Source organism: Nannospalax galili, unplaced genomic scaffold (assembly GCF_000622305.1).
Source record: "Nannospalax galili isolate Female #2095 unplaced genomic scaffold, S.galili_v1.0 scaffold664, whole genome shotgun sequence".
Taxonomy (NCBI): domain Eukaryota; kingdom Metazoa; phylum Chordata; class Mammalia; order Rodentia; family Spalacidae; genus Nannospalax; species Nannospalax galili.
Window position 1 is genome coordinate 401,235 of NW_008354274.1, and position 14,205 is coordinate 415,439.

Sequence of the window (14,205 nt, forward strand, 5' to 3'; positions counted from 1 at the left end):
TTTTGGCGCTTTTGACTCAGGATTTAAAAACTGGAAAGGTGAAGGCGACAGCGGTCGGTTGGAGCAAGCATCCCCAAGTTCTACAATGTGGCTAGGACTTTGATTGTACTTTTTTTTTTTTAATAGTCATTCCAAGTATCCCTGGTTACAGGAAGTCCCTCCCAAAAGCCACCCCCACTCCCAAAAGGAGGATGGCCCAGTCCACACCCTGAGTCTATGCAGGGGAGGCGACAGCATCGCTTTTGTGTAAATTATGTACTGCAAAAATTTTTTTAGATCTTCCGCCTTAATACTTTTTTATTTTTGTTTTTATTTTTGAATGGTCACCCATCTTGGCCCCCCTCTTTTTGTCCCCCCAACTTGATGTATGAAGGCTTTTGGTCTCCTTGGGAGTGGGTTGAGGTGTGAGGCAGCCAGGGCTTGCCTGTACACTGACTTGAGACCAGTTTAATAAAAGTGCACACCTTATAAACAGGCGACTGTGACTCTGACTTTGCTGTATGGATTGGTAACTTGGGGGGGCGGTGCTTCTCTCCCTACCTGAAAGGGAAGGGGTCTGGGGTTGAGCTTGAGGACCTTGCCCAGTAAACAGTCTGTTGAGTGAGAGAGCCAAAGGACCCTGCCCTTAGCCAGATTACCAGCATTTCTCTTGGTTCTGCACTCTTGGTGATGCCTAAGGATAGGGGAGTTTTGTCTTCAGCTGAGCTGTTGGGCTAGTCTTCAGAACCATCCTGGGGTCTGGAAGGAGACACCTTGGTAAGGTTACCTCTCTGAGCTTGGAGTTCTCTTGAGATTCCGGCATTGTTACCTGAGCCCCACTCAAGATAACAGTAAGGTAGCAAGAGCTTACACTAGGAAGTGGGCAAAACTGTGAATTGTGTCTTCTGACTGGAGGGTGGTTTTCTTCCTGTGACTTTATGCTAAGTCTAGATGTGGATTTGGAGTCTGCCCAGGTGAGCAGCTGGGTTCCTAGAAGGCTCAATTTGTCTACTTTGAGTTAGCAGCCTGATAAATTGTTTTTGCCAGACTGGGTGGGAATGAAATCAAGCCTGGCTGCCTTGTCCTTTGCCAGGTCTGTGATTGACATTAGAAAGTAAGGGGGGGTACCCAGAAAGAAAGTCTTGGATCAAGGATCACCAATGACAAATGGTGCTACAATGGAAGAGGCAGTGCTTTTGAAATAATAGGTAATGTTGGGTCCCTAAGGGTAGAGGGTCTGATGGAAGTGCCCTCTTGGGCAATTCCAGCTTTTATCTGTCCATCTATCAGTTCCCTGTTCCATCTATCCATCCACCCATATCTTATCTGCCATGTGTCTGTTTACTTATTAACTCAATCCATCAACTACTTGGGCAGTACAGAAGACCAAATCAGATATGGCTGCTGCTGTATGGGCAAATGCATGCAGATCACAATTACCCTATTGGAGAGCATGGGTGGGGAACCCAGGATTGGGTTAGAGAGATGACCTAGCATTTAAGAGCACTGGTTGTTCTTGCTTAGAACCTTCTGTAGTTCTAGTTCTAGGGGATATTCACTATACTCACGTGGCATACTGACATGCAGGTAAAACACTTAAAAACTACAGGATCAAAAGAACACAGGATCATGGTTGTTAGATCAGATGCAATGATCTTGCATGTGTAGACAAACACATCACAAATCAAAGACAAGGCTAGTCACGGTGATCCACCTTTAGTCCCAGCATTCAGAAGGCAGAGGCAGGTGGATCACTGGATTCAGGAGCAGCGTGATCTATGTGAGTGAGTTCCAGGCCAGCCAGGGCTGCATAGAGACACTGTCTCAAATCCCACCCACCACAAGACTGAGACCAGATATGGTAGGTACCTGTCGTTCCAGCACTTAAGAGGTTAAGGAAAGAAGACTGCAGTTTGAGGTCAGCTTGGACTAGACTCCTAAGAAGGTGATCTCTGCCTATATATTGAGTTCAAGGCCAGCCCTGGGGTAAAACATCCCAAACCACCAAAATAAACCTCAAAGCTGGAAAGAAAAAAAACATTGAGAAAGATTTTTAAAATACTTTTATGTGTTATAAGTATTGCCTACATTTGTAGAAGTGCACCCCTGTCATTCAATGCCTGTGGAGGTCAGAAGGTTTCAGATCCCCTGGAACTATAGCTACAGATGGTGGTGCTGGGTATCGAACCCAGATCCTCTGCAAGAATAGTCAGTGCTCTTAACCGCTGAGCCATCTCTCCAGCCCCCAAGATAGAGATTTTAAAACAATCTTTTGCCTTTTTTGGATGATGCATAGAATTGGTGGATGAGCTGACCTCAATGGTATGGTGTGTGTACATGCGGGTCAGAGCCTCAGGTTGACTGGGGACAAAGCTAGGAGACAGGACAACTCAGAACAGAACACAGATTAGATGCCAAGTTGCCATTTGAGAAATGGGCACAACAGTAACAGCTGGTGCTCCTTCAATCTCTGCCATTAAAGGTTCCAGGAGTGTTACCTCCAAAGTAACCACCCTGTCCTGCTTCCCTACTTCTCTCCTGAGCCCTGGAGCAGACTGGCTAAGACCTGACCTACTGGAAGGCCCAGCACTTTTTCTAGTGCTAGAGATTAAACCCAGGACCTCATGTTATCAGTAAAGTCCATCTTCAACTCTTGTTTTTTTGTTTGAGACTGGATCTCCTTGTAGCCCCACCTAGCCTGGAACGCTCTGCCTCCAGAGTGGTGGACTTAAAGGCTTGTACCAGCATATCTGGCTGATCTTTGTTTAAGATTTATTTATATACACATTTAATTATGTGTATATGTGTGTATATGTCTATATGTGTCCATGAACCTTAGTGTACGTGCCTGCAGGGGCCAGAGGAGTTGGATCCCTCTAGAACTGGAGTTGCAGATGTTTGTGAGCCACCTGATGTGGGTGTTGAAAATGAACTCAGGTCCTCTGGAGGAGCAGTATGTGCTCCTAACTGCGGAGCCATCTCTCCAGCCCCCTTTACCTTTAGGAATATATATATATATATATAAACTTGTTTTATGAATTTTACCTGCATAAGTACACCAGATCTGTGTAGGATTTGAGCACAAACCAGGCTGTATAGAGAAGGCTGGCAAAGCATCCATCGTCATCATAGTCCCAGAAGCAGAATGGGGAGTGGAGCAGAGTGGAAGGGTGGCCACCCAGGGGGCCCTGGTTTGACTTATCTCTGAGTTACCCAACAGACATGAACTGGAACCATTCACAGCCCACACCATTGACTAGACCCTTCACTCGGTCACTTTTGTCCAACAAACTGTGTGTGTGTGTGTGTGTCTTTATCAACAGTCTTGTAGCACAGGCTGATCTGAATTCAACATGCAGCTGAGACTAGCTTGGGCATGGTTGTTCTCACCAGTCATCCCAGAACATGGGAGATATTGGATGGGGAGGCATGAGGATCAGGAGTTAAAGATCAGCCTTCACCGGATCTCTGTGAGTTCAAGGCCAGCCTGGTCTAGAGAGTGAGTTCCAGGACAGCTGGGGCTACAGGGAGACCCTGTCTCAAAAAGACCAAAAAACAATAACAACAACAACAACAAAAACAAAAAATGCCTTAGCTAGATGAGAGAGACCCTCTCAGGAAAGAACAAAACAAAATAAAAAGAGGGAGGATCTCACTGCATTGTTCTGGAATTGGCTACATAGGCCTTGAACCTGCAGCAGTCCTCCTGCTTCTGCCTCATAAGTGCTGAAATTATAGCTGTGTGCCATTACGCCCGGTTTTTACCACATAGGTTGGATGCTAACATTGGAATACAGTAGGAACATGAAGACATTGCCACAGTTTAAAGCTTGGTCTAGTGTTTTTTCTTCTTACAGTGCTGGGGATAGAACTCGGGATCTTGTTCATATTATATCAGGCTCTACCACTGAGCCACACCCCCAGCTTCTCACTGGGGGAATCTAAGCAAGTGCTCTAACACTGAACCAGGTCCCAACCCCTGACTGGGGGATTCCAAGCAGGTGCTCTACAACTGAATCACACCCCCAACCCCTCACTGGGGGATTCTAGGCAGGTGCTCTACCACTGAGCCACACCCCAGCCCCTCACTGGGGATTCTAGGCAGGGGCTGTGCCACTGAGCCTCTTTCCCCAGCCCCTCACTGGGGGATTCTGCCACTGAGCTATATCCACAGCCCATATGCTTGGTCTTCCTAGACAGGCCTATGTGAAGCTTGAGTTTATTAAAGTTTACAATGAAGAAGTCAATTCTTTAGTCATACAAGCCAGCTGCATAATAAATGCTCGTGAGCAACCCAGTTTCAGCACCTTTCCATTATTTTTTATTATGGGTAAATGAGCACACAGGCGCCACTGCACATGGGTGGAGGTTAGAAGAGAACTTGCTGGAATCAATTTCTTCTACCATCACGTGGATCCTAGGAATTGAACTCAGGGCATCAGGGTTGGCAGCAAGTGCCCTTACCCTTGGAACTATCTGCATAGCCCTTTGATTATTGCTTGGCGAACATTAACCACTCCTACAGAAGACTCCTTAATTTCATACTGTGATGAATGCAACCAGAAATATTGCAAGGGACAGGGACAGAGGATGGAACAGGAGACTGTTTTATTTCATTTTAGAGATTGAACCCAGGCTCTTGAGTATGCTATATCGTGGCACATTCCCAACCTGAAATATTATTGTTTTAATTCTTTATTTTATGTGTATGAGGGTTTTACCTGCATGTAGGTAGGTGCACTGTGTCGTGCAATGCCCACCCGTGGAGGTCAGAAGAGGGCATCGGATCCCGTGGAACTGGAGTTACAGACAATTGTTAGCTGCCATGTGGGTGCTGGGAATCAAACCCAGGTCCTCTACAAGAGCAGCCTAACCACTGAGCCATCTCTCCAGTCCCTATTTTAATTCTTATAATAATTATTATAGCTGGGCATGGATTATAGCTTGGGAGGCAGAGGCAGGTGAATCTCTGTGAGCTCGAGGCCAGCCTGGTCTACATAGAGAGTTCTAGGCCAGCTAGGGATACAGGGAGACCCTGTCTCAAAAAGACCAAAATAGGGCTGGAAAGATGGCTCAGCAGGTATGAACACTGGCTGTTCTTACAGAAGACCCAGGTTCAAATCACAGTACCCACATGGCAGCTAACAACTGTCTGTAACTCCAGTTCCAGGGGATCTGATGGCCTCTTTTGTCCTCCCCAGGCATTGCACAACACAGGTGCACTCACCTACATGCAGGCAATACACGCATACACATAAAATAAAAAATAATACAATATTTTTTTAAAAGACCAAAATAATAATATAATTATTATTACCATTATTACTTGGAGATAGAGTTATCCAATGTAGCTCAGTCTGGCATTCTAACTGGTAATTTTGTCTCAGCTTCCCAAGTGCCTGGGATGATAAGTCTGTCTCAAATTGTATTCAAAATTGTATTATTTTTAAAAATGTTTTATTTAGCCAGGTGTGGTGGCACATGCCTTTAATCCCAGCACTTGGGAGGCAGAGGCAGGCAGATCTCTTGTGAGTTCAAGGCCAGTCTGGTCTACCTGGTGAGTTCCAGGCCAGCTAGGGCTATTATTAAATCTCAAAACAATTATTTTTTGAAATGTTCATACAGGTCTAAGAATGTATCCTTAATCATATCCGTTTCCCAAATCCCTCCAACTGGTCAGTCCCCTACAACACATCTCCCTCCAGATTTCCTGTCCTGGCTGGCCTTGAACTCACAGAGATCCTCCTGCCTCTGCCTCCCAAGTGCTGGGACTAAAGGTGTGCACCACCACGCCCAGCCTAATTTATTATTTTTATTTTATTTTATGTGTATGAGTGTATTGCCCGCTTGCATGTAAGTGAACCCGTGTTGTGCAATGCTCGTGGAGATCAGCAGAGGGCATCAGAGTCCCTGGAACTGAGAGTTATGGATGATTGTTAGCCTGGGTTGTTAGTTCAAACCCAGGTCCTTTGCAAGAACAGCCAGCGTTCTTAACTGCTGAGCCATCTCTCCAGCCCCCTTATTTTTTCAAAAATATTTTTTGAGTTTTAAATTTCATTTGTTTGTATTTTATGTATAAGAATATTTTTGCCTGTATATATGTAATTGCATCATGTGCATGCAATGTCCATGGAGGCCAGAAGAGAGTGTCAAATCCCCTGGAACAGGAGTTATGGATGAATGCTTATTAGCTACCATGTGGGTGCTGGGAAACAACTGAACTTGGTTCCTCTACAAGAGCAGCCAGTGCTCTTAACTGCTGAACCATCTCTCCAGCCCCTCATTTTACTCTTTTTCTTCCTTTTTTCTTTTCTTTCTTTCCTTCTTTCTTTTCTTTTTTTGAGACAGGTTCTTACTGTGTCTTTTTGGCTGATTGGAACTCTATGGAGATTAGGGTGGCCTTGAACCCCCAGAGATCCCTCTGTCTTTACCTCCTGAGTGCTGGAATTAACGGTGTACAGTACCACACCCAGCTAAATTTAACTTTGGACAATTTCATACATATATACAATGTAATGTGATTACGTATAGGGCCTCATGTAGTTCAGGCAGGCCTCAAACTCACTATGTAGCCAAAGATGACCTTGAACTCTCTCTCTCTCTCTCTCTCTCTCTCTCTCTCTCTCTCTCTCTCTCTCATTTTGCCTGCATGTATGTAAGTGCACCTATATCTGTAAGTGCACCTATATCATGCAATCCCTGAGGAGGCCCAAAGAGGGTATCTTATCCCCTGGAACTGGAGTTATGGACAGTTAGTTGTTAGCTGCCATGTTGGTGCTGGAAACTGAAGTGTGTCCTCTGTAAGAGCAGCCAGTGCTCTTAACAGCTGAGCCATCTCTCCAGCCCCTTTGTTTTCTTGAGATAGGGTTTCAGAGTGTAGCCATCTGGCCTAGAAGTCACCATGTAGACCAGGCTGGCCTTGACCCTACAGAAATCCTCCTGTCTCTGCTTCCCTAACTGGGATTACAGGCATGTGTCACCACACCTGGCTCCTCGGATATATGTATTTAAAATTAGCTAGGAGCCTGGGGAGATGAAAACCTGACTTCAGATCTCCAGATCCTATGTAAAGCCAGGTGCAGTGAGGTAGGTCTGTAGTCCCAGCCCTCCTACAAACAGGATAGGAAGTGGAGACAAAAATATCTGGAAAATTTCAGCCAGGCTAGCCTTTCTTTCTTTCTTTCTTTCTTTCTTTCTTTCTTTCTTTCTTTCTTTCTTTCTTTCTTTCTTTCTTTCATTTCATTTTATTTTATTTTTTTTAATGACAAGTTTTCTCTTTTTTTAATTTATTTTTATTTTTATGTGTATGAGTGTATTGCCTGCAAAGTAAGTGCACCTGTATCATGCAATGCTGAGGAGGTCAGAAGAGGGTGTCGGATTCGCTGGAACTGGAGTTAAGAACAGTTCTTAGCCGCCATGGCCATGTGGGTACTGGGAATCGAACCCAGGTCCTCTGCAAGAGCAGTCAGTGCTCTTAACCACTGAGCCATCTCTCTAGCCCCCTTTATTTATTTATTTGCTTGTTTATTTTGTGTATGGTAGGCATATGTACCAAGGTGCGTATGTGGAAGTCAGAGACAACTTGTGGAGATCAGTTCTCGCCTCTATCATGTAAGTCCCTGGGATTGAACTCAGTCATATCACCAACTCCCACACACAAAGATTTAGCCAAAAATTTTAACTTGGTATGTAACACAGTGCTGAGCACTTGTCCAGCACAAGTCCCTGGGTTGATCCCAAGCACTGAAAAAAAAAAAGTATTCATTAGAGCAGTTTTAGGTTCTAAGCAATGTGAGGCATGCCATGAGTTTCTGTGTACTCTCTGTTCCCACACACCCTTGACTGCCCCATGGCAGAAGCTGGGGGATCCATTTGCTACAACCCATGCATCTATCTGCAAACCTCCTTACTCAGCAGCATCCCAGAGGTACAGTTCACACTGGGATTCCTGTTTACTAGTGTGGTAGCTTTCTGTGCTTCTAGTGACCAGAACTGACTATTGTGTTAACTGACAGCACATCTGCTCTGCACTGAAAGCACTTGGGTTTTCATCTGTCCCTTCCCTTACTCTTTAGAAGCTGTTTTGTATTCTATTATTATTATTGTCTTTTTTTGGAGACAGGGTCTCTCTGTAGCCCCAGCTGGTTTGGAACTCACTATGTAGGCCAGCCTCGATCTCACAGAGATCTGCCTGCCTCTACTTCCCCAGTGCTGGGATTAAAGGCATGCACCAGCCACCATGCCCATTATTTTCTTTAAAGAATATTTTATTACATTTATTTATTTATTTATTTATTTATTTATTTATTTATGTGTATTTGTGGTGTGTGTGTGTGTGTGTGTGTGTGTGTAGGTAGACTTGTGGAGGTCTGAGGGCAGTTCTCTCCACCATGGGTGTCCCAGGGATTGAATTCAGGTAAAGTCATCAGTCTTGGTGGCCTCTATCTACTGAGCTATCTTACCAGGCCTAATAAACCACTTTTAACTGCAAATAGTGAGGGTAAAGTCACATCACACATGCATTCATTTATTCGCTAAATATTCAGTGTTATGACATGCCAACAACAGTTGTAGGTAGAGTCTCTGCTTAGTTATGGGAGTTGAAGGCACCACTAAAAAGAAAGGAAAAAAAATAGACACACTGGCTGGGACTGTAGCTCATTGCTAGAGTGCTTACTTAGCATGTAGCCAGCTTGAGGACTTAGGCTCACTCCCCAGTCAGTAGTGTCAAAAGAAAAGAAAAAGGGCTGGGTGTGGTGGCACACACCTTTAGTCCCAGCACTCCAGTGGCCAGCACACCTTTACCATCAGCACTTGGAAGGCAGAGGCAGGAGGGTCTCTGAATTTTAGGCCAGCCTGATCTATAGAGTGAGGTCTTGCTTCTAAAAATAAGAAAGAAAAGAAAGAAAAAATAAAAAGAGATAGCGTGGTGGTACACATCTTTTAGTCCCAGCACTTAGGAGGCAGAGGCAGGCGGATCTCTTAAGTTCAAGGCCAGCCTGGTCTACACAGTGAGTTCAGGCCAGCTGGGGCTACAGGGAGACCCTGTCTCAAAAAGACCAAAAAAAAAAAGAAAGAGAGAGAGAGAGAGAGTGTGTCAGATCAGATGATGTATTGAGAAATATAACACGAGACTTGCAGAGGACCAAGGTTCGATTTCCAGAACCCTCAGAAGGTGGCTCACAACTGCTTGGAACTCCAGTTCCTGGAGGCCCAAAGCCCTCCACAGGTACTGCACGCACATGGTGCACTTACATATATGCAGGCAAACACTCATGCATAAAATAAAAATAAGAGCTATAACACAAAATGAGGGGCAAATTCAGGTGTGCACCTGAAGGTGGGAGGGGAACAGCTAACACTGAATTATGCAGGGTGGTTTGACAGGTAGCTTGTGAACCCAGTGTAAGGAGTGAAGAGCGAATGCAAAGGCCTGGAGGTAGGAGCATGCATAGCTGACAGCAGGAGGAGCTCAGGGTAGCTCACAGGTGAGGCCGAGTCACTATGACTCCCAGAGCGCCTGTAACCCTAGGACTTACTGATGGCGCCGCCACATTCAATATGGCGACATCACACCCAACGTGGCGACCACACTGAGCCCTCCTGCGGGATAGCGGAAGTACGTTAGGCAGGCGCCGGAAGTGAGTTTCAGCCCCGCCCCTTGCCGGGGTCTTCTGTGGAGCTGTGGACGCGCCGGCTTCGAGCATCCCTAAGCTGGGAGACGGGGAGACTGCGGGGCTGTGGCGGCCGCGACGTGGCCTGCCAGCAACATGGCAAGCTCCGGAGAGGTACGGCCCGCGCCTCTCTCAGCGCTACTCCTATCCCTGCAGCTGGGGTCCCCTCGGTCCTTCCCTCCCGACCATGGCTGGCCTGGATCCGGGGCCCATTCTTGTCCCCATACCACCCTTCTCCCAGGCCCCCGTCCTCCTGTTTCCATCCTGTTCCCAATCCCATGGCCCCGATGGTCAGAGTGGACCCCTTCACGTAGCCTCCTGCGTTTCCAAGCCCCTTTCCCCATTTCTCTGTGCCTTGGTTCGGCCCTCGTAGCTCTGGGACGTTGCCCTTTCCACTCCTGTTTTCTTGTTTTTTTGGACTCTGAAGCCAGGCTGGTCTGGGATTCAGTATACAGCTGGTCTTGAACTTAAAGCAGTCCTCCTGTTTTAACGTCCCCAATGCTAACATGACAGGCGTGCACCACCACACCTGATTGTGTGCAGTGCTGGGAATGAAGCCCCGGGACTTCGTGCTTGCCAAGCGAGCTGTCTACCAACTGAGACCCCCCCCTCCCCCCACTTTATGTTAACTTAAGTCCAGTCCACTTCTCTCTTGCATGCTTCCTGTGTGGGGGAGGGTGATGGGGCTTAGGACTTTACTTGCAGTTTCTTCACCCCAAAGCTCTAGGATCTCGGTGGGATGGAAAATCCCACTGAGTCCTGTAATAGGTGTAAGGTAGCAGGAATCTGCACTCCCTCTCCTGCATCCTGCTCACTGGTTTGTCTATTTCGGTTTATATCTGTTCTTTCCTAGTGTGTATGTGAGTGCAGCTTGTACATGCCATAGCATGTGTGTAAAGGTCAGAGGACAACTTTTGGGAATTGATTCTCAATCGTCCCCATTGGGTTTTATTATTATTTTTATTTTATGTGTACGAGTACCTGCATGTGTGTAAGTGCCCCTGTGTCATGCAGTGACCTCAGAGTCAGAAGGAGGAATCAGATCCCCTGGAACTGGAGTTATGGATGATTGTTAGCCACCATGTGGGTGCTGGGACTTGAACCTTGGACCTCTGCAAGAGCAGGCAGTGCTCTTAACCACTGAGCCATTTCTCCAGCCCCCGAGGCTTTTTTTTTTTTTTTTAAAGATTTATTTTTCTTTTAAATTATGTGTTTGTCTGTGTGTGGCTCTTTGTGGGTGGATACAGTTTCTTGCAGAGACCAGGAAAGGACATTGCATATCCTGGAACTGGAGTTACAAGTGGTTGTGAGCCATCCAACAGGCATGCTAGGAACTGAACTCAGGTCCTCTGCAAGAGCAGCAAGTGCTCTTAAACACTGAACCATCTCACCAACCCCTGACAGCCTTAGTTTTATTCCTGAGGCCCACATAATGAAAGGAGAGGACTGACTCTTACAAGCTGCCCTCTGACCTCCATACATGCTGTGGCATGCATGCACAAACACTATCTCTCTCTCTCTGTCTCTCTCTCTCTGTCTGTGTGTCTGTCTCTCTCTCTCTGGTACACAAGATAAATAAATGTAAAAAGTAAAAAAAGAAGAGGGAAAATTTCAGTGTAGTAGTGTACCTGTGGAATTTACTCATTGTCTTTAAAATTTTTGCTTCTGCCCATAAGGTTGTGTCTAGAAAGCAAAGTGGAAGAAGGGAGAGGTTGTGGCCAGCCATGGTGGCATACATCTTTAGTCCCAGCACTCAGAGTGCTTTTCTAGCATGTATGGAGCCCTGAGTTCCATCGTCTGTACCACATAGACCAGGCATGGTAGTGCCTGCCTGTGATCCCAGCAGTCAGGAGGTAGAGACTGGAGAATCAGGAGTTCAAAGTCATTCTCAGATACATAGTTTTAGTCAGCTTAGGCTACTTGAGACTGTATCAAAAAGAAGCCAGGTGTGGTGGTACACACTTTTAATCCATGCAGAGGCAGGCAGGTCTTTGTAAATTAAAGGCCAACCTGATCTACATAGCAAGTTCTAGGCCAGCTGGGCTACAGGGAGACCTTGTCTCAAAAAAAGACCAAAGAAGCCAGGCATGGTGGCGCATGCCTTTAATCCCAGCACTTGGGAGGCAGAGGCAGGCAGATCTCTGTGAGTTTAAGGCCAGCCTGGTCTACATAGTGAGTTCCAGGTCAGCTGGGACTACAGGGAGACCCTGTCTCAAAAACACCAAAAAACAACAACAACAAAAAAAAACCCTAAGAAACAAAAGATGAAACAAAAAAAGAAAAAAAAGGAAGAAGGTCATGCAGTGACCTCAGAGTCAGAAGGAGGAATCAGATCCCCTGGAATTGGAGTTACTGATTGTTGTTAGCTGTCATGTTGATGCTGGGAACTGAACCTGGGTCCTCTGGAAAAGCAGTTGTTAACAACTGGGCCATCTCTCCAGTCTCCTATGTGAATATTTATCACCAGACCCTTCCTTCCATTGCTCAGGAAAGTGCCCTGCCCCCTCTGCATCTGCCTGCAGTATCCTGTAATTTCTGTTCTCATTGCACTTCTTTGAGCTCCACGTTTTCATTATTCCCCTCTTAGGTCTGCCTGGATTGTTAAGTTTATTTATAATAATCAAAAACTAAATAAAGGGGCTGGAGAGATGGCTTACCAGTAAAGAGCACTGGCTGCTTTTAAAGAGGACCCAAGTATGTTTTCCAGTACCCGCATGGCAGCTCACCACTGTCAGCAGCTCCAGTTCCAGGGACTCCGTCGCCCTCTTCTGATCTCCTTGGGCATTGCACACATAGGTGCGATTACATATATGCAAGCAGGGCACTCCTAAATAAATTTAAAAAATTTTTAATTAAAAAGACCAAAGAATAGCCAAAACATTTGGAGCTGACTGGAAGAGGCTGTTCATGGTTGTCTTTGACATCTAGTCTCTTGGTTTGCAGTTCTAAGTGGGGGTTCTGGAAATTTTGAGGTGTGATGTACAGTGAAGAGTAGTTAGTAAAGAAGTGTGGCTTCTCTTTGCTTCTCTCCCTGCCTGGTCCCCCCACTACCCCAGCACTGGGATTTTGGGCACTTGCTTTCTTACACTACTTTTTATGTTGGTGCTAGGGATCTCAGCTCAGGTCCTCATGCTTGCTGCACAAGCGCTTTACTGACAGCCATATCTCCCCCACCTCACTCACTTTCAGGATGTGTCCAACGATGAAGATGCTGCCCCCATAGCAACTGAGGCAGCAGGCGACACCCACCTGCTGGGCTTCTCAGATGAAATCCTCTTGCACATCCTGAGCCATGTGCCCAGCACAGACCTGGTTCTGAATGTGCGGCGTACCTGCCGGAAGCTGGCAGCTCTGTGCCTAGACAAGAGCCTGGTACACACTGTGCTGCTGCAGAAAGATTACCAGGTGAGATGATATGGATCAGGAGTTGGGAGGGAAGGGGAAGCTGCTTCTCCTTAGGCAGTCAAGTATGGAGTTGCTGTGCCATAGGACAGGTGTCCTTGTCCAGTGATGCAGATGCTTTCTGGTGGCAGGGTGGGGGGCACAGATGACTTCTCTGCTGTGTGAGTGCTAAAAATTGATCTACTTGAGGCATGAGCCTGCCATGGTAGCATGGTCCACGGTCCCAGCACTCAGGAGGCTGAGGCAGGAGGACTGCAAACTCAGGCCAGTTTAGTGAGGCCTTGTCTCAAAAAAGGCAGACAAGCATGCCTCTTGGCATAGGCCTATAATCCCAGAATTTAGGAGGCAGAAGCAGGAAGATCAGGGCCAGCTCAGACTAATATCAAGTTCCGCTGACAGTGGTGGTGCACACCTATGTATGTCAGAACTCAGGAGGTGGAGGCAGGAGGATCCAGAGTTCAGAGTCAGCTTTAGCTACATACTGAGTTTTGAAGCCAACCTGAGCACATGAGACCCTGTCTCAAAAAACCAAGGATAAAAAAGTAAAAACAAATGTATAAATAAAAGGACCCAGCAAGGTGATATATGCCTCTCCTCCTGGCACTCAGGAGGCAGAGGCAGGAGGATCAGGCATTTAAGGCCATCCTCAGCTAATACTGAGTTCAAAGCCAGCCTGAGCTATACCATAGTTTATTTCAAAACACAATGGAAGCTGGGTGTGGTAGCCCTTGCCTTTAATCCCAGCACTCCAGAAGCAGGCAGATCTCTGAGTTCAAGGCCAGCTACTGGAGTTGGAGAAATGACTCAGCAGTTAATGACTGACTGACTGTTCTTGCAGAGGATCCAGGTTTGATTCCCAGTACCCACATGGTGGCTAATAACTGTCATTAGCTCCAGTTTCAGAGGAATCTGATACCCTCTTCTGACCTCTGTGGGCATTGCATGACATGGATGCACTTACATACATATAGGCAATACATTCATACACATAAAATAAAAATAGGCTGGGTGTGGTGGCACACACCTTTAATCCCAGCACTTGGGAGGCAGAGGCAGGTGGATCTTTGTGAGTTTGAGGCCAGCCTGGTCTTCATAGTGAGTTCCAGGACAGCTGGGGCTACAAGGAGACCCTGTCTCAAAAAGACAAGAA

At 46.4% G+C, this 14,205-nt stretch overlaps 2 protein-coding genes across 2 annotated transcripts in view; both read left to right on the plus strand.

Annotated features, from left to right (window-relative positions):
- Positions 1–477, plus strand: part of Actb (actin beta) — a gene marked incomplete in the record, with an annotated part of 3,728 nt that extends 3,251 nt beyond the window's left edge. Inside the window, 1 exon segment of the mRNA XM_008851372.3 lies at positions 1–477.
- Positions 478–9,633: 9,156 nt separating this feature from the next.
- The window catches only part of Fbxl18 (F-box and leucine rich repeat protein 18), a 22,410-nt gene continuing 17,838 nt past the window's right edge, over positions 9,634–14,205 (plus strand). Inside the window, exons 1-2 of the mRNA XM_008851373.3 lie at positions 9,634–9,767; positions 12,843–13,058. Coding sequence (XP_008849595.1) covers positions 9,750–9,767; positions 12,843–13,058 — 234 coding nt within the window. The 5' untranslated portion in view covers positions 9,634–9,749. The remainder of the gene's footprint in view (positions 9,768–12,842; positions 13,059–14,205) is intronic.